This window comes from Eumetopias jubatus, unplaced genomic scaffold (assembly GCF_037043125.1).
Source record: "Eumetopias jubatus isolate StellerSeaLion01/CBP00866 unplaced genomic scaffold, mEumJub1_p1.0 scaffold_4, whole genome shotgun sequence".
Taxonomy (NCBI): Eukaryota; Metazoa; Chordata; class Mammalia; order Carnivora; family Otariidae; genus Eumetopias; species Eumetopias jubatus.
Window position 1 is genome coordinate 37,024,936 of NW_028274810.1, and position 25,634 is coordinate 37,050,569.

The 25,634-nt window shown below is 37.3% G+C and overlaps 1 protein-coding gene across 1 annotated transcript in view; it reads right to left on the reverse strand.

Moving 5' to 3' along the window:
* PRKACB (protein kinase cAMP-activated catalytic subunit beta) overlaps positions 1–22,997 on the reverse strand; it is a 116,196-nt gene extending 93,199 nt beyond the window's left edge. The window contains exon 1 of the mRNA XM_028102449.2: positions 22,739–22,997. Coding sequence (XP_027958250.1) covers positions 22,739–22,784 — 46 coding nt within the window. The 5' untranslated portion in view covers positions 22,785–22,997. The remainder of the gene's footprint in view (positions 1–22,738) is intronic.
* Positions 22,998–25,634: the final 2,637 nt, after the last annotated feature.

Below are 25,634 nucleotides of genomic sequence, written 5' to 3' on the forward strand. Positions count from 1 at the left end.
ATGAGATGCTATCTTTTACTGAGTAAAGTTGTAAGAGTTATAACTCATTCTTATAATGTTTCAGTGAAACACTCATATCATTTGTATAATTATGTGCATAGGAAACATGTATCAGAAGTCTTAAAAAATAGACAAGACCATTAGTATCAGTATGTCATATTTTTTTAAAAGAATAGAAACAACTTAAATGTTCAACCATAGGAGGTACCTTTAAAAAAAAAAGTACACATCCATACAATGGAACACTACATAGTCATACAAATGTTACTGTAACACCCACCAGAGTGGTTGAGCAAAAAAGAAAGAAACAACCAAAAATTGGTAAGAATGTAGAACAATGAGAACTCTCATACAGTGCTGGTAGTAATGCAAGTTGGTACAACCACTTCAGAAAATTATTTGACTATATCTATTAAAGGTAAATATCCACAACTAGTGACATACTCTATAGAAATGCACACATATGTTCACCAAAATACATGGAATGTTTATTGCACCACCATTTACGATAGCCCCAAAATGTAAACTTATCACATTGAAAGGAATGGATAAACTATAATATATTCAAAAAATGGAGTATTATGCAGCAAAGAGAATGGACAATTTCCAACTATACTCAACCATAGGGATGAATCCCACAAACTGTCAGGCAAAAGAAACTAGACAGAAAAGAGCACATACTATATGATTACATTTATAAAACAGGAAAACTAATCAATGCTATTACAAGTAGAGAGAATGGTTACTGTTGAAGTGGAGAGTTAAAAAATTTGTTCTATAAATGTTATTATTTTAATAAATGTAAGATACTTAATGTAAAAAAATTCCCTACAAAATAATCTGGTAGCATGGAAAAATTCATGACATAAAAAAACAAACAATAAAAACAAACTGTAAGTCAGTATATTCAATATGGACGGCAGGTTAGAATAATGGTTAAAAGTGCAAGCTGTAAGGTAAAGATGGCCTGGATTTGAATCTCAGTTATATGATCTTGGGCAAACAACCTAACTTACTGCAGTTTCTTCACCTGCAAATGCGGTTAATAAAAGTACAGACCTCACTGGGTTGTGAGGTGGATTAAATAAAATAAACCAGATTAAAGCACTTATAACAGTGCCTGGCACATAATAAGCACTATGCTATTATTATTATAACCTCATTTTTTCTTATGCACCCATATACTTAAAATATATATATATTGAACAAAAAGTGTTAACAGTGTTTATCTGTGACTAAAAGGATTCTGGTTGAGATTTGTCTTCTTTTTTTTCTTATATGTAAGTAATGCTGAGTGGAAATTTTCACCTTAATAGTTATGAAAATCCCTTTGTTGAGAAAAATAGTTTGATAAGTTCACTCTGAGAAAAGCAAAAAAGCAAGTGTCAGTGCCTCAAAGTTAGACTGAATATTCTGTGAAAGAGAGAAGTTTCTCTGCAAATGAGGAGGTGGGAAGGAATTGAATGTTCCAGATGAAAACATCTAGAAGGAAGAAAATGACCAGGATAGAATTTTGTTCTAGAGAATGGTCAAGAGAGAAGACCTCTAATGCAATCAGAAGGACATTTGAGAAAAACTTTAATGCCTTATGAGAATTAAGTTGCTTACCTTCCGGTAAATTATATAAATTATCCTGAATTTCCTTTAAGAAATTTTCAGTCAGTAGCACTTTGCTAACTAAATGCTTTTGTGGGCAAAAAAAAAAAAAATCTTAAGATTTTTTTTAAACTAAGGAACAGTACACAACTGTACCCTCAGATTATATCATTACTGTAGAATTAAGTCAAGGGATATGCTAGCTAACCATAACTGTCCAACTATTAGATGAAAAGTGGTAGGAATAAATGCATTATATGGAAAACCTGTAGGTGTAGATAGGTTCATTAATGATTGAAAAGGGGCCCCAGAGTCTCCTCTGTAAAGAAGAGGCACATAGTTTAAAATGTGTCTGTCAAATAAATAAAATCTTTAAAAAAAAATAAACCCTAAATGTGATTGAAGGCAATGGTTCTTATTATCTCTTTGAAGTTAGGCAAGTGACAGAATTTTTCTGTATTTCAGTTCCTTCATTTGTATTTCAGCTCCTTCGTTTGTATTTCAGTTGTATATTGCTATGTAATAAACACCAAAACTTAATGTTAAAACAATAACCATATGTTGCTCACAATTCTGTGATTTAAGCATTTGGATAAGGTACAGTAGGAATTGTTCATCTCTGTTCTACAAGGTCAGGTGTCAGAGCTGGTTGCTCAAACAGCTGGGGAATGGCTGGAATAGCACAACTGAGGTCATACATCTGGCATCTCACTTCCTACTGTTGGCTGAGTCACTCACTCATCTGGTGTCAGTTGAAGCCTGGGCTCATTGAAAGGTCTAAGAAAGCTTCATTCATTTAATACCTAGGAGCTACTCCACATGGCCAATCTTTTCACACTCTCACTCACCTTTCTTCCTCTTTTTCTCCAAGTGGCTAATTGGGCTTCTAACGGTATGCTGGTCTCAAGAAGAGCCAGACTTCTCACAAAGCAGCTGGCTTCTATGACAGAAAAGGCTGTCATTCCTCTCAAAGGCATAAGCCTGGAACTGACCAGCATCACATCCAACATATTTTACTGGTTAAACAATCACAAACCCAGCCCAGATTCAATGGGCTAAAGAAATCAACTATGCCTCTGCATGGAAAAGGTGGTTAAAAATTTGCACCCATCTTTACTGTCACAGTCTACCCTCTGGCCACATATTATTTACACTCCTTCATTTTCTTTTCTTCTTTTTTTAATTAACATATAATGTATTATTTGTTTCAGGGGTACAGGTCTGTGATTCGTCTTACACAATTCACAGCGCTCACCATAGCACATACCTCCCCCGATGTCCATCACCCAGCCACCCCATCCCTCCCACCCCCTTCCATTCCAGCAACCTTCAGTTTGTTTCCTGAGATTAAGAGTCTCTTATGGTTTGTCTCCCTTTCTGGTTTCTTCTTGTATCATTTTTTCCTCCCTTCCCCTATGACCCTCTGTCTTGTTTCTCAAATTCCTCATATCAGTGAGATCATATGATACTTGTCTTCCTCTGATTGACTTATTTCGCTTAGCATAATACTCTCTAGTTCCATCCATGTCGTTGCAAATGGCAAAATTTCGGGGTTTTTTGATGGCTGCCTAATTGTGTGTGTGTGTGTGTGTGTGTGTGTGTGTGTGTGTGTATACACCACATCTTCTTTATCCGTTCATCTGTTGATGGACATCTAGGCTCTTTCCATAGTCTGGCTATTGTGGACATTGCTGCTATAAACATTGGGGTGCACGTGTCCCTCCAGATCACATTTGTATCTTTGGGGTAAATACTCAGTAGTGCAATTGCTGGGTTGTAGGGTAGCTCTTATTTTCAACTTTTTGAGGAGCCTCCATACTGCCTTCCAGAGTGGTCACACCAGCTTGCATTCCCACCAACACTGTAGGAGGATTCTCCTTTCTCCGCATCCTTGCCAATATCTGTCGTTTCTTGACTTGTTAATTTTAGCTATTCTGACTGGTGTGAGGTGGTATCTCATGAAGGTTTTGATTTGTATTTCCCTGATGCCGTACAGTCCTTCATTTTCAAAATGTATTCAAACCCTCCCAAGGCCCAAAAGTCTCATCACATTACAACATCAGCTCAATGTCCAGGACCTAAACTAAATCAGGTACAGTTATATATATATGAGGCTTCTCAGATCCAGTTTCTTGGTTGCAGCTTCTCAGGTACAATTCCTCCAACCTGAAGATGAATAAACTAAAGATACAAGTTAACTGCCCAACACACACCTAATATACAATGGTCAGGAAAGAATATGAAAATTGCAGTGTTTTTTTTCCCCATTCAAAAAGGGAGAAAACCAGAGAACATAACAGTCATTGGTCAATAACAATTCTGAAATCCAGTAGGGCACATGTCATCAGTTCCTTGATTAGTCCTGCAGTGGTTCTCCATGTCTCTTAGCTCTACTCTCTGGCTTCTTGGCTGCATCCTCTGAGTCATCTTTTCATTTTCCATAAGAAATGGCCAGTGTTTAGAGCTGAATAGCTTCTGAGCCTGCATCCTTTTCACAGGAGGTTGAGAGCTCACAAGCTTCTTTTCATTATGAACTCTCTCTGCCCCTTTTAATCAATGAGATAAAATTTCTGTTAAAACTCTGTGGGTTAGGGGGTGGGACCAAGATGGCAGAGTAGGATGAGCTGCCTCCTCCCAGGGACACACCAAAATCTATAACTACATATAGAACAATTATCTCTAGGAATGAACTGAACACTAGCAGAACTAATCATACACAACTAAGGATATAAAGTAAAAGCCACACTGAGAGGGTTAGGAGGGGTGGAGATGTGGTTCAGTTAGGAACCATACCCTCAGTATGAGGACCTACAAGCAGGAGGGATATCACAATCAAACAAGTCCTCCCTGAGGAATGAGGGGAAGGAGCCCCTCATTAGGCTTCAAAGCCCAGGGTACCTGCACCAGTAAGACAAGCCCCCACAACTCCTGGCTTTGAAAACTTCCCCAGCTTATGTCCAGGGGAGCTGGGGGATAGTAGGAAATTAAGAGTTTGCTCTTAAAGGGCAAGTGCACAATCTCACTCACTCCAAGTAGCAGGGCAGAGGCAGCAGTTTAAAAAGCCCCTGGGTAACGCATGAAGGAGATCAATTAGTTATTGACTAATTTTAGGGCATGTGCCAGAGAAGCACCATTTTTTTTCTTTTGGCACTTCCCTTCTTCCTAGCTAGCCCAGTGCTGGTGGGTGCCATTTCTGACACTCTCCATCTACTGCACTAGCACTGCTCACCCCATTCCCACATTCCCCTGCAGAATCACTTCAGTCAATCACCCACCTGGTCCAGAGTACCTCCTGGTGAGTGGCTGGGCCAGCACCAAAGCCTCTCCCAAGCACCCCTCCCCTAGGGGGCCAGTCTGGCACACTAGAACACCTACAACAATCATAGCTCAACCTTGAAGTGAACCATGCCAAAGGACTGCCCCAACCACCTAGGCCCCTAAAGATATGGCAGCTGGGCCTTGAGGCCAGCCTTGCTAGGGGCTAACCCCACACAGTAGTTCACCTGCAATAGTTACTTACAGCCAAGCTTCTCAGCCAGATGGACATGGGGCCAGACACACACACTACCTGGCTGAAGCAGTCATGGCTAGACCTTGCAGACAGCTATGCTGGGGGAAAGTTCCATGTACCATGAGTGTACCAATCACAACCCAGTCACAACAGGAGGGTCCACACAGCCCACACAGGTCACTCTTGGGGCACCTGGTTATGGTGACCAGGAATGTTTACACTACTGTGCTCCATAAGACATCTTCTGTATAAAGCCACTCCTTCACCAGGAAGACATAACTGATCTACTTAATACATAGAAAAAACAGACTTAGGCAAAATGAGAAGACAGAGGTATATGTTCCAAGTTAAAAAACAAGACAAAACCTCAGAAAAAGAATGAAATGAAATGGAGATAACAAATCTACTAGAGAAAGAGTTTCAGTAATGGTTATGAAGATACCAAAGTGAGAAAAAGAAGGTACACAGTGAAAACTTCAACAAAGAGATAAAAAAATATAAAAAAGAACCAATTGGAACTGAAGAATACAACAACCAAAATGAAAAATACACTAGAGGGAATCAACAGCAGATTAGATGATGCAGATGAACAGATCAGCAATCTGGGAGACAGGGCAGTGGAAATCAATCATTCTGAACAACAGTAAGAAAAAAGAATTTAAAAAATGAGGATAGTTTAAGGAAATTCTGTCATAACTCACACATACTAACATTTGCATTATAGGAGCCCCAGGAAGAGAAGAGAGAAAGAAACAGAAAACCTATTTGAAAGAATATTGGCTGAAAACTTCTCTAACTTGGTGAAGGAGACAGATATCCAAATCCAAGAGACAAAGAGAGTTCCAGATAAGATGAACCTAAAGAGATCCACACCAAGACACATAATCAAAGTGTCAATAGTTGAAGAGAGAATTTTAAAAGCAGCAAGAGAACAACTAATCACATACAAGGGAACCCGCATAAGGCTATCAGTTGATATTTCAGCTGAAACTTTACAAGCCAGAAGTGACTGGCATAATATATTCAAAATGCTGAAAGGAAAAAAACTTATAACCAAGATTACTCTACCCAGCAAGATTATAGCTCAGAATTGAAGGAGAAATAAGATTCCCAAGCAAGTAAAAGCTAAGGGAGTTCATCAACACCAAAGTAGCCTTAGAAGAAATATTAAAGATCTTCCTTAAATGAAAAAGAAAAGGCCATAACTAGAAAGAAAAAAATTATGAAAGAAAAATTCTTGCTAGTGAAGGTAAACATACAGTAAAGGTAGTGGACCAACTGCCTGCATAGCTAGTATGAAGATTAAAAGACAAAAGTAGTAAAATCATCTGGAAAAAAACACAGAAACACATAGAGGCTAAACAACATGTTACTAAACAACCAGTGAGTCCACAAAGAAATCAAAGAGAAACTTTAAAAAAATACATGGAGACAAATGAAAAAGGAAACACAAAATACAAAATCTATGGGATGCAACAAAAGCAGTTCTAAGAGGGAAGTTACGGTGATACAGGCCCACTTCAAGAAACAAGAAAAATCTCAAATAAATAATCTAACCCTACGCCTAAAAGAACTAGATAAAGAACAAACAAAGCTCAAAGTTAATAGAAGGAAAGAAATAATAAAGATCAGAGGGGAAATAAATGAAATAGAGACGAACAAAACAATAGAAAAGATCAATGAAACTAATGGCTGGTTCTTTGAAGAGATCAATGAAACTGATAAACCTTTAGCCAGACTCTCAAGAAAAAAAGGAAGGACCAAATAAACAAAATAAGAAATGAAAGACAAGTTACAACTTGTACCACAGATACAAAGGGTCCAAGGAGACAACTACGAACAAGTATATGCCAACAGATGGGACAACCTAAAAGACATGGATAAATTCCTAGACACATACAATCTTCCAAAACTGAATCAAGAAGAAACAGAAAATCTGAACAGACTAATTACTAGTAATGAATCTGAATCAGTAATGAAAAAACTCCCAATCAATAAAATCCAGGACCAGATGGCTTCGCAGGTGAATTCTACCAAACATTTAAAGAAGACTTAATACCTATCCTTCTCAAACTATTGCAAAAAAATTGAAAAGGACACCACAACAAAGAAAATTGAAGGCCAATATCCCTGATGAACATTGATACAAAAATCCTCAACAAAATATTAACAAACTAAATTCAACAATACATTAAAAGGATCATCACCCTTATCAACTGGGATTTATTCCAGGGATGCAAGGATGTTCAATATCCACAAATCAATCAATATGATAAACTACAAACAAAGTGAAGAAGTAAAATTCATATGATCATCTCAACAGATGCAGAATAGCATTTGATAAAATTCAACATCCATTATGATAAAAACTCAACATAGTGTTTATAGAGAGAACATACCTCAACAAATTAATAAATATAATGGATATTACTCAGCCATAAAAAAGAATTGAATCTTGCCATTGTGACAACATCCCAACAACTTGGCCCAAAAAGTTTTATGTTAAGTGAAATAAGTCAGATAAAGACAAATACCATATGATTTCACTTATATGTGAAAAATAAAAAATAAAATAAATTAACAGCAACAACAAAAAAATCCCAAACAGAAACGGACTCATGGATACAAACAATCTGTGGATGCCAGAGGGGAAGTGGGTGTGGGGGATGGGCAAATAGGGAAGAGGGATTAAAAGGTATAAACTTCCAGTTTTAAAATAAATAAGACAAGGGATACAATGTATAGCAGAAAGAATATAGCTAATAATCTGTAACAATTTTGTATGATGACAGATGGTAGCTAGATTTATCGTGGTGATCATTTTGTAATACATATAAATATTGAATCACTATGTTGTATATACCTGAAACTAATAGAATATTGTAAGTCAACTACACTTTGATAATAATAATAATAGACTAAGTTTCTTATTATCAAATTATAATCAACTTCAATAGACAAAAGCTGCATCCATGTTTCTTTCTGAGACACCTTTCTCTACCTTGTGCCTCACATTAAGCTGGTATAAGACAACGAACGTCCTTATTTCTGTAAATCCCAAGTGTCTTACATCAGAGCATCCATGAGACACACACTTAAGGTAAGATGTTTAGTCAGATTAAAGGTCTTGAGGCATTCACTTTAAATCTGTGTCTTAGTAAAGGACCTTATAGCATTTTAAATTTTATTTATCAAAAGAGGATAAAAAAAGGTCAAGATATAAATAAGAATTACCAAAATAACAGCAACAATAATAACTATCCATCTCTCTGAAACCCTCCTTCTTGTACCTAGAAATCTAGAGAGAATTCTCTCTTTTATTAAGTAATAATTATCTTGTTAATTATGTAGGCCAATGCTCCTTGTATTTATATAGATTAATTTCCTTTTAGAATTTGATGCTAAATTCTTATTAGAATATCTGTTAATTTGGGAAAGAGATATCTATACTATGTAACTCCCTTGCCACGTAAAGAGTGCTAATTTTATGCTCAAATACAGTAACTAGCTTCAGCATAGGGTTTTCAGTTCAATCACTGCTCTACCTTTTATTTTGAGGCTCTTATTTATTTTTAAAATTTTGTTTTAAAGGTAATATGTTTTATGTAGATATCTTCAAATGCAAAACACATGAAATCCTTTTGGGTGTGGTAATGGGGTGGGGTAGAGTTGAAGGGGGGCAGGAGTGATCAATAAATACATGAATATTGAAAAGAAAACAGAAGTTCCATTCGTAGCTTGGGAAAACGAAAGCCGCTGACCACCCCAAACCCACCCCAGGGTTTAAAAAAAAAAAAAAATGCCAGTGATGATCACTTTTGTGTCAACTTGGCTAGGGTAGTCTCTAAATAATTATTCAGTCAAACACTAATCTAGGTGTTGCTGTAAAGGTATATTTTAGATGTGATTAAAGCCTATAATCAGTTTACTTTAAGTAAAAAAGATTATCCTAGATAATCTGGGTGGGTCTGATTCAATCAGTTGAAAGGCCAGAGCAGAACTAAAGCTTCCCTGAAGAAATTCAGCCTGTGGACTGCAGCTTCAGCCCACCCAAGAGTTCCAGCTTGCCCTTCCTAAATGCCTGTGGATTTTAGACCTGCCCTTTGGACTTGCCTAGCCAGCTCCCACAATAAGTTAAGTCAACTGCTTGCAATATATCTCTTAATGTATATCCTACTGATTCTGTTTCTCTGGTGTAGCCCTGACTGATATATTGCCTTACAGAGTAATGAGTTTTCTATCACTGGAAATATTATTACAAAAGAGATAGGTAAATGAAAAAAAAAATTACAAATTTTTAGAAAAGTGGCCAATATGGTGTGGTGGTTAGGAACAGACTCTAGAGTCAGACCTCCTGGGTTCAAACGCTAGCTTCACTGCTTACTAACAATATAACTTTGGACAAGTTACCTAACCTCTCTGTGCCTAAATTTCTTCTTGTATAAAATAAGAGCAATCATAGTTCCTATCTCAAAGGGTTGTGAAGATTAAATGAGTTATTATACATGCAGCGCTAACAGTGTCTGGCATGTAGGAAAAGTTAAGTAATATTCTAAAAAGGTGATAGGTAGATAGAGCTTCTAGAGGCCCTTGGATTCTAGGACAGTTTCAAATGCACAATTTTTAAAAGAAAATATCATCATCATGTTAGGGGAGCAGTATACACAGTGATTATGAGGGCCTTGCATTACACCAAGTAAGTCTGTGTCACACTCAGCTCTGCCATTTAACTAGATGTGTGTTTAACTTCTGCATTAAATATAAGTTATGCTCTCTGCATGGTAATTGTAAATATCTATACTATATCAAGAGAAAAAAAACTCTTTTTTTTTTTTAAATCCTGTTCTCAGGTTTTATCCAACACACATTTAAATTACCTGCCTGGCCACCAAAGGTAACGGAAGTGGCCACATTACTCTATAAATCATAGGCCAGTTCACTTTACTACGTAAGAGATGAAAAAGGGAGACAATGTAGAGTCAAAAAGCAAAACAGAAAGGTAAAGAAAACAGGGTCTAATTTAGAAACAAATGAAAAGAAAGCAGGTTGACTATAAAAAGAGAAGAATATGTAATAGCATAAGGTCCCTGGGAAAGCAGTAAGGGATCTAAAGTAATGGTGGAGGGATTGGCCTTGTAAAGGAAGATGTATCATCATATAGTGGCTTTTAAAACAGGTCAAAAAAGTTATTTAAACTCCTCCCATCAGAGGATGGAATTTAATTCACCTTCCTTCAAATATGGACTCATCTAAGTGACTTACAATAGAAGGCAGCAGAAATGACACTGCTTGACTTCAGAGGCTAGGTCATAAAAGGTGATACAGCTTCCACCTGGCTCTCTCCCGTTCCCTTAGAACTCAGCCACCATAACAAAGCCCACGCCACACGTAGAGGCCATGTGTAGATGTGCCAGCCGAAAGTCCCAGCTAATGTTCCAACTACCTACAGCCAGCACAATAAGAAAAAGTGAGCAAGTCTTTTGGTGATTCTAGGCTCTAGCCTTTGAGCTGAGCTAGCTGCTATCAAATAAAGCAGAGATGAGGTGTCCTTGTAGAACTCTACCCAAACTGTACTTTCCTAAGCAAAATAAATGTTATCATTGCTTTAAGCCACTAAATGAAGGAGTGATATGTGATATAACAACAGATAAACAGAACAGACAATTCTTCTATTAAAACAAAATAACAAGATCAATTAAGTTAAAATCTAGGAGGTGTGCATGTTTGATAGAAAGAAGGTGAAGGGGTTCTTGTCTGATATATTTTATTTTCTTTGTGAGATCTGAGGCAAGATCATCTCTTAGAATGAGAGAGATAATGGGGATTCAGAAGTGTGAAGAGAATAAAATAGAAATTATAAAGAATGGGACAGTGTTGATCAGAGAAATATGGTAGAATTGTCAAATCATGTTGATAGCCTATTTAGGCTGAATTTATACTGCCCTTTTACGTGGTTTTCTCTAGTGGTTTTTTAGCTCTTAACGGAAAGCACTGAGAAAGCAGATAGTTGAGTTTATCAGTTAGATTTTTGTCAGAAAGATGTGATAAAAAGACAAAAGTGCAACAGATCCTGGCGACCATGTAATCAAACTGGTTAAGAAGGAAAATGAAGAGATGAGAGACACGATGGATGAATGGATGAAAGATTTCGATGAAGAATAATAGTGAGAATACTTAAAGAGCAAAGAAAAAGGAGAGGACGTTGTGATCAGAAAATGGCATGCATACATTAGTGATTCTTGAGCAGTTAATAAATATGGTAAGATTCTTGGTGAGACTGGCTATTTGAAATGAAGTGAACAGAAGGGGATAGGAGATAATGTGGTCAAGGAACTGGGATGCATGGTAAGGAATGGGTCCACCACATAGAATTTGAAGCCACCTAGGATAAATGCAGGGCTTAGAGTATAGAGAAAGATTGTGAGCCAGGTGCCAAAGCTTTTGATGAACAAAGAGAAGTGAACAAGAGATTGGTAAATGAAAACAACAGGATGGGAACATCGTAGTACAGCTTAATAGTACAGGCCCTGTCTTGGTCCTGTTTGGGCTGCTCTAACAAAATATCATAGACGGGGTGACTTATAAACAAAAGAAATGTATTTCTCACAGGTCTGAAGCCTGAAAGTTCAAGATTATGGTGCTCGCAGATTGTCTGGTTAAGAGCCCACTCCTCCCAACGGCCGTCTGCTCACAGTGGCCTCCTCCGGCAGCGGGGCAAGGGGGCTTTCCTGGGCCTCTCTTGTAGGCGCACTGATCTCATTCATGAGGGCTCTGCCCTCATGATCTAATCACCTCCAAAAGGTTGCACCTTCTAATAGTATCACCTTGGGGGGTAGGATTTCAACATATGAATTTTGGGGAGACATAACCATTCAGACTATAGATAGCAGGCCTCAAATGAGCAGGGATTTTTCAAGAAATTGGGAGCCTAGGAGTTTTTCCTAATCTAATGTCTTTCTACCTGAAGTCTGAGACCAATCTCTCTGTACCAATTAAAAGTGACATAATTTTGACATATAAATGTCAAATTACTATATGCTAAGAAGAGAGAAAGAGGTATCCTCTTATCAAGAAAATCAACTAACAGGCCCAAATAGTCAATACATTGCAGAGAACGTACCGGCCAACTGAGGGGAGAGATGGGGAGTAAACACTTCTACAAGAGGCTTGAATTTTTTATCCATTTAACTATCCATGATTTTAGTTTCCACTATGAGCTAGGAAATGTGCCAAATTTTAGGGATTAAAACACTAAAAAGACAGATACTGTCTCTGCCCTTACAGATCACAATGCATAGTTGGAGAAACAGCTGCTACAATCACAAACATAAACATCTCCAAAATGGACTCAAAGCCAGTTTCTATTTCAGTTACAGTCTATCTCCCAAGATGATCTCAGAAATTCTATACTTATTCTTATATAAACTCCTATGTTGTATTTTCACCCCAGTATCAATCTTATGATAAAGGTATCACTGCACATTTTATCATAAATATTTGTATGTATCTGTCTCCCAGCTTAAAATAGGAACCAATTCTTATTTTTACTCACATATTTGCATTTGTGGACTAGCACAGAGTCTGGTACACAGCAGGCACTCAATAAATACTGACTGAGAATGACTAAAGGATTGAATGAATGACAAATAAATGACTGTTCTGTCTCTGTCATTCTACCAGATGAACTATACCTTATTTAGTAACTTCAAGACTATAGCCCAAAGAGGGATTCACACTCTTCCCGTTTAACCTTTCATGGCTCCTACTCAGCTAGGAAGTTCCTCCTTGGATTAGAGGGGCTAAATTATTAGCAGAACTAGCTCCTACAAAAGAAGCTAAGTAATACCTGTACAAACATGTTCTCTTGTGGCTCACAGACAATGGTCTGCTAATGCAATATGGTCATTTACTTAAGAATAATATAGAAACTGAATACTCATTTTATTAAGTAGGACTCTAAAGTGAGATCTCAAGACAATATCTTTAATTTTTTGAGGACAAAGTCCAGATGGAGAATACAGATTTGTCAAGGACTTAAGGTTTAGATTCAACAGTTATTTTACAAGAAAACAAAAATTTCAAAAGCCATTGAAAAGTTAATGTTATATGAATAGTAGGCAGCAGGGAATACAACCTTAAATCATGGCTATAAAACCTGGGACTTTTTACCTTGTAAATAGCAATAATATAGCCCAAAGAGGGATTCACACTCTTCCCGTTTAACCTTTCATGGCTCCTACTCAGCTAGGAAGTTCCTCCTTGGATTAGAGGGGCTAAATTATTAGCAGAACTAGCTCCTACAAAAGAAGCTAAGTAATACCTGTACAAACATGTTCTCTTGTGGCTCACAGACAATGGTCTGCTAATGCAATATGGTCATTTACTTAAGAATAATATAGAAACTGAATACTCATTTTATTAAGTAGGACTCTAAAGTGAGATCTCAAGACAATATCTTTAATTTTTTGAGGACAAAGTCCAGATGGAGAATACAGATTTGTCAAGGACTTAAGGTTTAGATTCAACAGTTATTTTACAAGAAAACAAAAATTTCAAAAGCCATTGAAAAGTTAATGTTATATGAATAGTAGGCAGCAGGGAATACAACCTTAAATCATGGCTATAAAACCTGGGACTTTTTACCTTGTAAATAGCAAGTCAGATAAGATATAATATCTACACCAGATTTTCTAATGCAGCTTTAATGTCAAACGTGCTAGTGTATCATTCAACATTGTGAATTGTCAGTTAGTGCATTTCTCTCTTTAAAAGAGTCCCAAATCTGACTCAGAAAATCATCCGCACAGATACAGAACATTACTGAATCTAATTTACATGACAACCAAAAAGTTAAAAATCAAATTATTACTATAGGAAACATCCTATACTATGCTTCCTACAAAATTATGCTTTTACTTATTTAAGTCGTCCAAATGACTATGAGCTATATAAAGGCAACTCTTTATCTCCCGTCCCCAAGAAATTTTTAAAAATTAAATAACTGGATGAATTATAAGATTAAAGTAAAAGTTTAAGCTATACCTCCATATCAGGGGAAACAATTTATTATTTGCTTTACACTAATAAACCTCAAAAGTAAGAAAAAGGTTTATCTGTTAATACTGATGACTTTTTCAAAAGTTGGTAAGGAACTGAAGGGTTTTTTTTAACCTATAAGAAGAGTAAAAAAGCATTAAAACTTTCTAGCAATTTTTTAAAATTTTTTTATTGTTATGTTAATCACCATACATTACATCATTAGTTTTTGATGTAGGGTTCCATGATTCATTGTTTGTGCATAACACCCAGTGCTCCACGCAGAATGTGCCCTCTTTAATACCCATCACCAGGCTAACCCATCCCCCCACCCTCCTCCCCTCTAGAACCCTCAGTTTGTTTTTCAGAGTCCATCGTCTCTCATGGTTGTCTCTAGCAATTTTTAAGTTGCTAAAAATACTAGCTGAATTTATAAGCACAAATGTTTTTACCTTTAAACATAAATGATTAAAAAGCAGTTAAATATATTTATTCTCTAAGCCTAGTTTACCAAGGTATTTGGCATTTTATTTGCTCTACAACTAGCTTTTATAAGTTTTGAGGAAAATCCCATGAGTTCTAGTATTTCAAATTTAGGTGAACAGTCCCAGATTTTCTGTCAATGCTATTTGACCTATACATTACAGTCATGTAGCCATAACTGTTCTAGTTTGAAAAGTTCTGTTTTGTTTTTGTTTAGTTTACTCTCATACAATAGACCTTCCATTCTCTTCCCCTACTAGCTGCCTCTGATCTTAACTTTCCCTGGTTCTGCTACATACAAAACATCACAACTGGGGCACCTGTGTGGCTCATTTGGTTAAACGTCTGACTTCAGCTCAGGTCATGATCTCGGGGTCCTGGAATTGAGCCCTGAGCTGGGCTCTATGCTCAGCGGGGAGTCTGCCTCTCCCTCTCGGTCTGCCCCTTCCCCCCCCTTCTCTCTCTCCCTCCCAAATAAATAAATAAAATCTTTAAAGAAATAAAAAAAAAATCATAAAAAATACCCAACTACACATAGTATGCTAAGGGTTTTACATTAATAGCAGATTGCTTTATGTTTTATTTCCAACATTTAAATGATCCCTTTACCTGTAGTAGAACATGAGAATATCTTCAAAGATTAGTATGGTGATTCATAAATTTGTTTCCTAGGTCAAAAATTCAGAGGCTATCATTCTTTAAGTACAGGTAAAAAAAAAAATTTCCTAAATACAGTCAGTATCTTATATGTGCTCACATTGAGGCTCATTTGCCACTTCTCTACCCACATAATTTTGTGAAAACCTTCTATAATTTATCCCCAAGTCTTGGTACTTTTTAAATGTACATTCTTTCTCTTAATAAATATACTGGAATCATTGGAGTATAAAACTGGAAAAGACCACAGCCTTATTATCAAATCCATCCTTCTCAATTTTACAGTATAGCTTGGAGACATTAAAACAAACACTTGTTCAAAGTGAAGTAATAGAAAGTATTAGAAAACAGAATCTAGACTTTTCTTATTCTAAGTTCATGTTCTTACTACTAAATTATATCCCAACTTTTTAATATCTATTTGAAAGCACTCTGGGAGAAGAAAACTGATATCTACTTAGTAAAATATACTGGTTCTGTATTTTACATTTTCTTTCCACTATTACACATGGCTCTACAAAACTCAATAGCTTACAGGATGCACACTTTTATTATGAAAACAGTATTTTATCTGATTTTAAATTACTGTGTTTCTTCAAATGTTACACCATTTTCATCAGTGCTTTAGCTTTTACTCTTTTCAAAACAAAAAAAGCTAAGCTTTTAGTAGCCATAGGAATTATGTCAGATGTTGTAGTTCTATAGTTTCTAAACAGCTGACCTTAAAAAAGGGAGCAAAATGAGGATGTTATATGGAACAGATCCTCTGACCATCCAAGGTCACTTTCCTCCCATGGCTGGGAGAATTAAAGACAATACACATACAAAACAACCAATCAGATATCATTTTTCCCAGAAATGCCATAAGCATCCTGAATTCAATATGCCCCCCAATTCTGCGCCACGCCTTGGATTCATTTCCTGACTCTATTACTGGAATCACAACCCATCCACTAAGGCACAGAAGCTGAAAACTTGGGTGTTATTCCCAAATCCTCTTTTTCCTCATTCTCCAAGTACAGTTTGCTCATTTTCATTTTCCAAAGGTATCAAATTTCAGATTTTTTCCTGCATCCCTACCCCTACCACCTCGATTCAGACCCTCAAATTCCCTTACTTGCATTAGAGTCTTCTAATTGATCATCCTGCCTCTACTCCACTTGTTCCACAGTGACTTGTCTTCACATTACTGCCAAAGTGAGCTCTCTAAAACCCAAATTTGATCATGTCTCTCCCTATTATAAAGCCTACAAAAGCTCCCTAATATCTATGGGATAGGATTCAAAATCTCTCCATTACATGGCCTCTGTCCACTTCTTCAGGCTTACCTTCCGTTATACAATTTTCCCTCTTCCCTACCACCAACTCTACCCTCTGTCAGTCGTAATAGACAACTGACTTTCCTTTTCCTGTAAATCCCGTTTTGTTTCACTCCTCGGCATCTCTGCTGTGTTCCTCCTACTCAGAACACACTTCCCCTGGAATCCTGCTGTTGAACATTTACCATTTTCAATATTCAACTCAGAGCCCACTTCCTCTTTGAAGTCCTTTTTGAATCTCACCCTCCCCATGCCAGTGGAAATGATCATACTTTCTATTGGTTTCCCCACTGAGCTTTTATGAAAGTATTTGTAACAGTTATTTCCCCCCCATTAATTTGTTGACTAGTATGTCTCCCCTGTTGGAATGCAGGCACTCTGGAACAGATACTGTGTCATATTCAATCTTTACTCCCATAGATTTGCATAGAGTCCATCACATATTAAGAACTCAATTATGTGGAATGAATGAATGAGCCAACAAAGAAAATAACCATATAGATACTCTTTTTTTTGAATATTTTTTAAAGATTTTATTTATTTATTCATGAGAGAGAGAGAGAGAGGGAGAAGCAGGCTCCCAAGGAGCAGGGAGCCCGATGTGGGACTCGATCCCAGGACCCCGGGATCGTGACCTGAGCCGAAGGCAGATGCTTAACCATCTGAGCCACCCAGGCGCCCACCATATAGATACTCTTGAAGGAATATTTTTAAATTAAAATACTCAAAATAATTTGGTACTGACTATGGTATATTTACTCTATTACTAGAAAAAATTCCACATTTTTCTATTTAACATATTTTTCTTCATTATAAACTTAAGATTTATTCCTCTGAAAAAATCTGGGCACATATGTGAAGTAACATTAATATCACCTAGATAAACAGACAATTTTGTAAATTATACTAATTGTTTTATTTTATTGATTTAATGGAATATCAAAATGATTTATGGTCAACTCCTGACTATCTGAAGGATTTTAATAACTATCCTGGCTTACTTAGGATCTTTTCATATGCTGCTTCTGCACATGTTAAATAAACTATGGCTTACTTTTCTAAGCTGGCTTTCATGTCTTTAATTATCCTGCTACCGGCAATGAAACGCAACAATCTGTCTATATCCTAAGTAAAGGACACTGACCAGGAGAATGGAAAAAATGGTTCCTGAACATGAGATGATTTTATGCATTAGATGATCCGCAGAAAATGAATTACAAAATCACATAACTGGATGAGATAATATGTATTTATTATTTAAATAGTGTTGCTGTTTGTTATGACCTTTTTTCTTTTTCAAAAATTTTTAACTCGAAAACTATTCCCAAGTACTTCTGCCAATCCAGTAAATTGGAACAAATATCTGCTACTGATTTTCCCTTAAAAATATCTGATAATTAAAATCTTTAAAGACATGAGTAACATATGAGATCACTAAATTTTTCCTAATCAACATTTAAATCTACAAAAATTTTCAATAAAAATATTTTCACTGAGATTCAGTATTAAAAACTAAAAAAAAAAATAATTCTAGTCGAACCCAAGAGAAATTAACTTTGTAGTTAACTTTACAGATTATATACAAATTACTGTAGTAATCTGTTCACTAAAGTTATAAAGGGGAAATGCTTTAGAAATAAGTTAATTCCTAGTATGAGAAAAGATAAGTCCAGCATTCCGTTCATCGACAGACACATACTTGTGAGGATCCAAATTCCAAAGATGATGAAAAGATGGGTTGGCATTTTTATTACATATAAAGACAGCTATGTTCTAAACCCGTTCTGTCCAATATACCAAACATTAACAGCCACGTTTAAGTTAAAAATTCAGTTTCTAAGCTGCCCTGGTCACATTTCAACTGCTCAATAGCCACATACAGCTAGTGACTACTACATCAGACAACACAGAAACATTTCCACCACACAGAAAGTCTGACTGGATAGTACTACTCTAAACCAAAATGCAAATTTCTAAATACTTTTTAAAATGGCAATACAAGTTTAAATAGTAATGTTTTAATTGGCTATTTATCAGGAAGGGAAAGTATACATTTACAAATGAGAAAGATAATTAAATACAAATACAAATATTTGTAGGGTTTAGGCATATAATTTAATTTATATGGCTTAATTTGAAATTACACCATATCAAATCTGAAAAGATTTTCAAGATGATTTAATCCTTCATCTTCATTTTACAGATGAGGAAACTGCATCTAGAGAACAGTACAAGAAAAATAACTCTCTCATTTAAGATACTTAATACATACAAATGAAGTCACTATTAAAAACAACCAAAATTTCCTATAATTGATAATAAACTGAAACAAAGCGAAGTCGAAGCTATTCTGTGTGTCTCAGAATCAGTTTTCCCATTGGATACACACAGACTGTTCGCACGGTGGTTAGGATTTTGGGTCCAGGGTTAAGCTGCCTAGGTTCAAATGCCGCTCCTTGACTTCCTAGCTGTACAAATTTAGGCAAATCATTCAGGCTCTCTGAGCCTCCATTTCCTCATTTATAAAATGGAAAAATAATTAAACTATTTCATAGTAGTCTGGAAAGATTAAGTGAAATTATACATGCAAAGTACACAGAGAACCTGGTTCATAGTAAGCCCTCCAAAAATGCAAGTTTTATGAAACTTGTGTTTTGGTTGAACCTAGTCTACTGGCGACTTTCTTTGATTAATTTCTATTCACCTTCAAGCTCTCAAGACAGAGAGATACTTTGGAAAACATTCAAAATCATTATGTAAACACTAGGTTACATGGTGGCTCTACCACTTACAGTCATAGAAGAATCTGCATCCAAATCTCTAACAGGACTTCACGAACCATTGCCCTCAACACCTTTGCCATGAAAGTGTAATACAAAGCCCCACAGGCAACCTGTGGGGTCTAATGTTTTTCTTAAAAAAAATGAAATAAACCACAAAAAAACCTTCCCATGTTAAAATGGTGGCATTTGTTTTTTATGTTGGTGACTGTGGGTAAAGTAAGAAGTGAGAGACTGGATAAGTAAAACAATTTTGAGGGGCGCCTGGGTGGCTCAGTTGGTTAAGCAACTGCCTTCGGCTCAGGTCATGATCCTGGAGTCCCGGGATCGAGTCCCGCGTCCCGCGTCGGGCTCCCTGCTCGGCGGGGGGGCCTGCTTCTCCCTCTAACCCTCCCCGCTCTCATGTACTCTCTCTCTCTCTCATTCTCACTCTCTCAAATTAAGTAAATCTTTAAAAAAAAAAACAATTTTGAATGACAAGAGTTTATAACTTCCCAGAGAATTATATACTCATATATTTAAAATTTATGCTACTGTGTATTAGTGGAAGTTTAAGTAACTACACTCAAATTTTGAAACACATATTTCTGAAAATAAGTTTTTATAAATACACAGAACAGTTGGTATGTAATAGTAAGAGATGTTCTTTCAGTAAGTTTTAAGATATATCAATACAATTTCCTAGTTCACTAGAGTAGAAAAATAGGTACCCAACTTAATGTTATCTCCAAAAAGTATGGAGGTGAGAATGGCATCTCCACGTCCTACCCTGGAAAATGTTTCATTCTAAGAGTAGAGAGATTTCAATAGAATACAACAGAGGCGCCAAATGGTCAAAGCTTCATTCCTCTGGAATATTTTTATACCGAAGCTCCAGAGTCACCCATATGAGGCACGGTCCTAACCAAACCTCAAATCTTAATCAACCTTATACATTTTAATCATTTCAAATCAAACATTTTCCTATTGTTAGTTTTCAGAGTTCTAACTTCACTTTCCATAATTTTAGAACTTACCATATTTTGCTCTTCGGTTAACTTTTATAAGTACATTTTCTCACTTACACTAGATAGATTTCTTGAGCTTTCACTTAGAGTCTCCAAATGAAACTAATACACTTTGCAGGCATTTTGAAAATACATGTATTAATTGATTATTTCATGAGGCAGAATGGAGTCAGAGCACCAGATTCTATTCCTTACTCTGGTATCACTAATAATCTGATCTCAACTTCAGTTTCTTCAAAGGTCAGGCTCTTTGGCTTTGAAATGGAATCATTATACAGGCTGATCTGTAAGATTACTCATATTTCTAAAAGTTTATGCTGTTATGTATCAACTGAAGTTTAAATAACTACATTCAAATTTTGAAAGGCATGTATTTTCAAGTAAAAATATATAGAACAGTTAGGTTTGTAATGGTAAAAGCTGTCCTTTCATTAAGTTTTAAGAGATATCAATAAACTTTCTTTATTCACTATAGAACAGCAGCAACACACACCTGATAACATTGCTCCAGATGATATTACAAAGTAATCAACACATGGCATTTCTAATAACTGTTCCTATGAGATATCACTTGCTATTTTCTTTTATCACTTCACAACATTTATTCAAACTACTATATTGACCTTCAGTTTCCATAAATAAACTTACATAAAAAGCTGCCTAACATACTTACTAAATAGACTGTCACTAATAGTTAAAGCTCAGGAAAGAATTCGTTTATAGGAATAATTCAAATATATTTAGATAAACATTTAAAGTTTCCATTCTGTTTTCTGTAAATATTCCAAGATTATCCCATAGTTCTGAGCTTCAAATCAGTACTGTCTCAGGGAGAATTAGTTTGGTAACTTAAAAATGGAAATATATAGATCAGAGAAGAGTCTACTATCACTATTAAAAATAGAAACACTGTACAGGCCAGTACTTCCTAATGAAAATCACTGAATGATTCAATTACCAAGCACACTCCTTTGTAACACAATTAGCATATGTTTTATCTTTAATTTAAAAGGAAAAATGATAACCCATCAGACACAAATAATTCTTTACACTTTCCACATTCCTATACTTTCTGTACAGTTACTACATTTGTGCAGTTAAAAAAGAAAAGATAAAGTTCTAACTCTAAATTGGCTTTTTAAAATTTCCCTATCACATACTAAAGTATGGTCATTGATAATTTGTATGATAGTACATCAAAATTTTCTGGAGCTCCCGAAAATTAATACCAAAACCTCACTGGTGAAACATAAACCATATAATCTGATCTCATTATTCACATTAAACAAGATGAATGACTAAATTTTTCCAAATTGATTCTGCTTTGTTGATACAGAAAAAAAAAAGTTTTTTCCTTCATGCTAAATTACAAAATTAACCTAAAACATGTTACAAACATAGAAACATTAAAAGATACTAATTACACAAACCTGAATAAATCATCTGGCATTCTGTCATTTACTCCTGGTGACATAACAAATTCCATTTGTTGTCTTATCATTCTGAATTATAAAATCTGAGATGAACCTTACAAAGGCACATCAATTTTTTTCCACAACCATCCTGATTGATTGATTAACTATACAGAAATTCAATTTGCATGATTTTTTACTATTTGGTGTAAAGTGTACGGTGCCTGCACTTTCAGCTGTCAGAAGAAATTCACCCTACTCTGGAAGCACTTTAACTTCCAGTGACCTTTAAGTTTTACAGACACTCTAAGAGAGTCTCGAAATGTCACAAGAAAAGGCAAACCTGCCTTGCTTTTTTTCATGGCTAAAGTTGCAGTTTAGTCTCGTTATATCTTCCATTCCTAATCTGAAGAGCTGCAGGATCTCTAAAACATAGTTGCTTACTCATAATTAACCTTACCTGCAGCAGAGAGCCAGACTAGCAGCCCCTTACCCTGTGATAAGATTGGGCTGGACCCAAGCGATGGAGGGAAAAGAGCCAACTCTGCCCACAGCACTACCTGTAGCTCCCAAAGAGGTGGTCGGGGGTAGGGGAAGCGAGGGTTGGGATGGTACAAGGGACTTCTTTATCCGGACCATATTTGGGGAATTGTTCTAGTGAGTGCATCCCCTCGCTCTAAAGAGAAAGGGAGTCTCGGGGAACACTCTTCTACCTCGATCTCTCCATCCGGCCCTTCGCGCTCGGCCCTCACGCCGGAGCCGGGGAGAAGGCTGTGGAGGAGGAAGGCAGCTGGTCCCTAGGGCCCCCACAAGCAGCTACCGGCGGCCGCTGCGAGGCCTGGACCATGCCCGCGGCCTCGGGGTTCCGACCCGGAGGGACGGTCGATGCCCCGCGCTCGCCCGCCCGGCGGGTACCCAGACCCGGCCCTTGACTCACCGCTCTCCACCTCGCTGCCTTTCTTGGCGGTCGCCGCGTTCCCCATGACTGGGGCGATGGAAAGAAGGGGTCAGGGAGGGGAAGGCGGGCCGGGGCCGTCCCCGCCGCTCCACAGGCTGAGGCAAGTCCCGCTTCTGCACTGATCAAAGCGGTGAGTGCTCCCGGCTTTGGCGCCCCGAGTCCGGGCGGGAAAACTGGACCGGTTCGGAGGGCAGGGCTTCGGCCAACTCTTCAGCCCGGGAGGCAGCAGCTGTGGCAGCGGCAGCGGCGACGGCGGCGGCAGCGGCGGCGGCGGGCAGACACTCCCCTTTCCCCCGCCCCGCCCCCCTTGCTCGCCTCCCCTCCCAAGCCCCGATCTTTCTCCCCGGGCTGGCGCGCGCGCCGGAAGTGACGTATCGTCCGGGACGAGGGCGGCTGGGTGAGGGGGCCTGATCGGGGTCGGCTGATGGGGTAACCCTGACAGACACCTCCGCGGCCCGCTGAGCTGGAGTGTTGTCGCCAGGGATTGAGCTCGAATGCTCATCCCTGAGATATGGGAGGCGGCGTGAGAACCGTTAGCTTCGAAGAACCCGTCGTCTTTCAGCCTGGAGTCCCCCATGTCCTGGAGCGGGGCCGCGGGAAGCCCTGTAGGGCCTCGGGTGCTTTCTTTGTGCACCGTATCTTGTCGGCTCCTCATTCAGAGGCTGCCTTCTCCAGACAGGCCGGGGAGAACCGCACGAGAGGTCACATTCGAGGGGAACCCCCCTAGTTCTTGCTTCTGGCGGGGGCAGACTGGTCAGCATGCGCCACGGAAACAACCTCGTCCTTAATCTCGATTGTGGCTCGGAGCCTCCCTTTACTTCGAAGATTCAGGTATTCATTGAGCCCGAGACCACGTTGTCCTCCCGGTTCTCAGGCATCAGTCGCAAGCCCTTTGATGTTTCCAGTGCGGTTTTCATTCGCCGCGATTTTGTGGGGTCACTCAAGTTTTTGTCGGACATCCCAGGTGGAGATAAGGAAAATATTTCTGGACCATGTCTATTAATGCGAGGCATTGTATTTAGCAGCTTTCTGTGTAGATGTTAAAATAAATGCATTCCCAATTGATAATTGCGTTTTATTAATATACATAGAGCACTTATTAATATACTTAGAGCGCTTGAATTTTCAAATATATTTATTTATCGGATGATTTATGTGGCAGTGTTTTTGTTGCATGTTCCTTTGAACTTTGTATCTGTTCCAAACCTAATGCAGAAATCTTGTTACTTCCTGAGGACGAGACCACATAAACTTATTTTGTGTCCCCAAGGCACCAGACCTGGCACAGTGGGGTTTAATGACACCTGCTGACTTGCAAGTAAGCTAATGAAATTTTTCAGAATTTGTAAAACAATATTTTTCATTAGTGACAAAAATGGAGTGCTAACTGAAGACGTTCCTCAGTAAACTCTATTTATTATCAATTCTGTTAAATTAATGTAACAAATATTTATATTATATATACTGTATTCCAAGTACTGTAAAAATATTAAAAATTGATCCTCAAAACCCTTGAGATAATGTAGCTTTACCAGCATTATTTAGTGTGCAAACTGAGGAACAGAGAAGTTAAGCAATTTACCCTCGGTTACACAGCTATCATCTGGTGGAAGAAGGATTTGAACCTAGGTGGCTGGGCTCCAAAGTCCATCCTTTTGTCTATAATGTTGATGAGAAACCTGTGGATGTTGCGGTAAATTGCTTTGTCATTTGAAATCCTTTAATTTGAGATATAAAGGATTAAGAGATACAGTTTCCTTTTTGGGGAATTTCATTATGCTGTAGTCCCCCCTTATCCAGTTTTGCTCTCCACAGTTTCAGTTATCCACCGTCAGGAAGCAGATGATTCTCCTTCTGACCTGTCAGAAGGTCATATACATCCTTCACTTTACTTCATCTCATCATGAAGGCATTTTATCATCTTACATCATCACAAGAAGAGTGAGTATAGAACAATAAGATCAGAGAGAGACCACGTTCACATAACTTTATTACAATATATTGTTAAAATTATTCTATTTTATTATTAGTTATCATCAATCTCTTGCTGTGCCTAATTTATAAATTAAACTATATCATAGGTATGTGTGCATGCATAAGAAAAAACATTGTACATACGAGATTTGGTACTATCTGTGGTTTTAGGCATCTACTGGGGTTCTAGGAATATATCTCCCACAGATAAGTGGGGAGGAACTACTGTATTGTTTTGAGGGTTTCTATTAAATCCAACTAATATGAAAATAACAGAAAAAAGGGTTTGGGCTAGATAGGTTTTGTGTCAGCATGTCACAATGTTGCAACAATGTCACATCTTTCCAATCACATTAGTTTTGCGTTGTGGATGTGACATTTGCCCTACATACATGGAAAATTCAATAAATAGCATTAAGCTACATATATACCAAATTAAAGACACTTTTTGATATACTTTATTCTGGAGAGAATCTTTCTAGAATCCTGGAATATTCATACTGTCCTCATTGGGGTGAGTTTTTAAATGTGTGCCTTTTTAGAGACCAACTTTAATAATAAAAGTGGTTATAGACATAATTAGTCCCTTTTCTTAACATGATTTTGAGTTCTAGGCCTCTAATAAGAGGGCAGCTGAGTAAGTCATTAATTTGCAGAGGAGACCATTGACAACTGTTACAGAATTACATACATCATAACTACATTCTGGAAAATTAGTAAGTAAAATATTCAGCTTTACAAAATTTCTCCCTTTCTCAATTTAACTTTATCATTGGTTAAATTAAATTAATTATTAATTAAAAAATCAACAATTAGAAATATCTTCTTATTCTTTTTTCCTTATTTGTTATATTAGCTTACACTGCTTCTCTGATTCAAGGAAGATTATACTTTAAGAGTA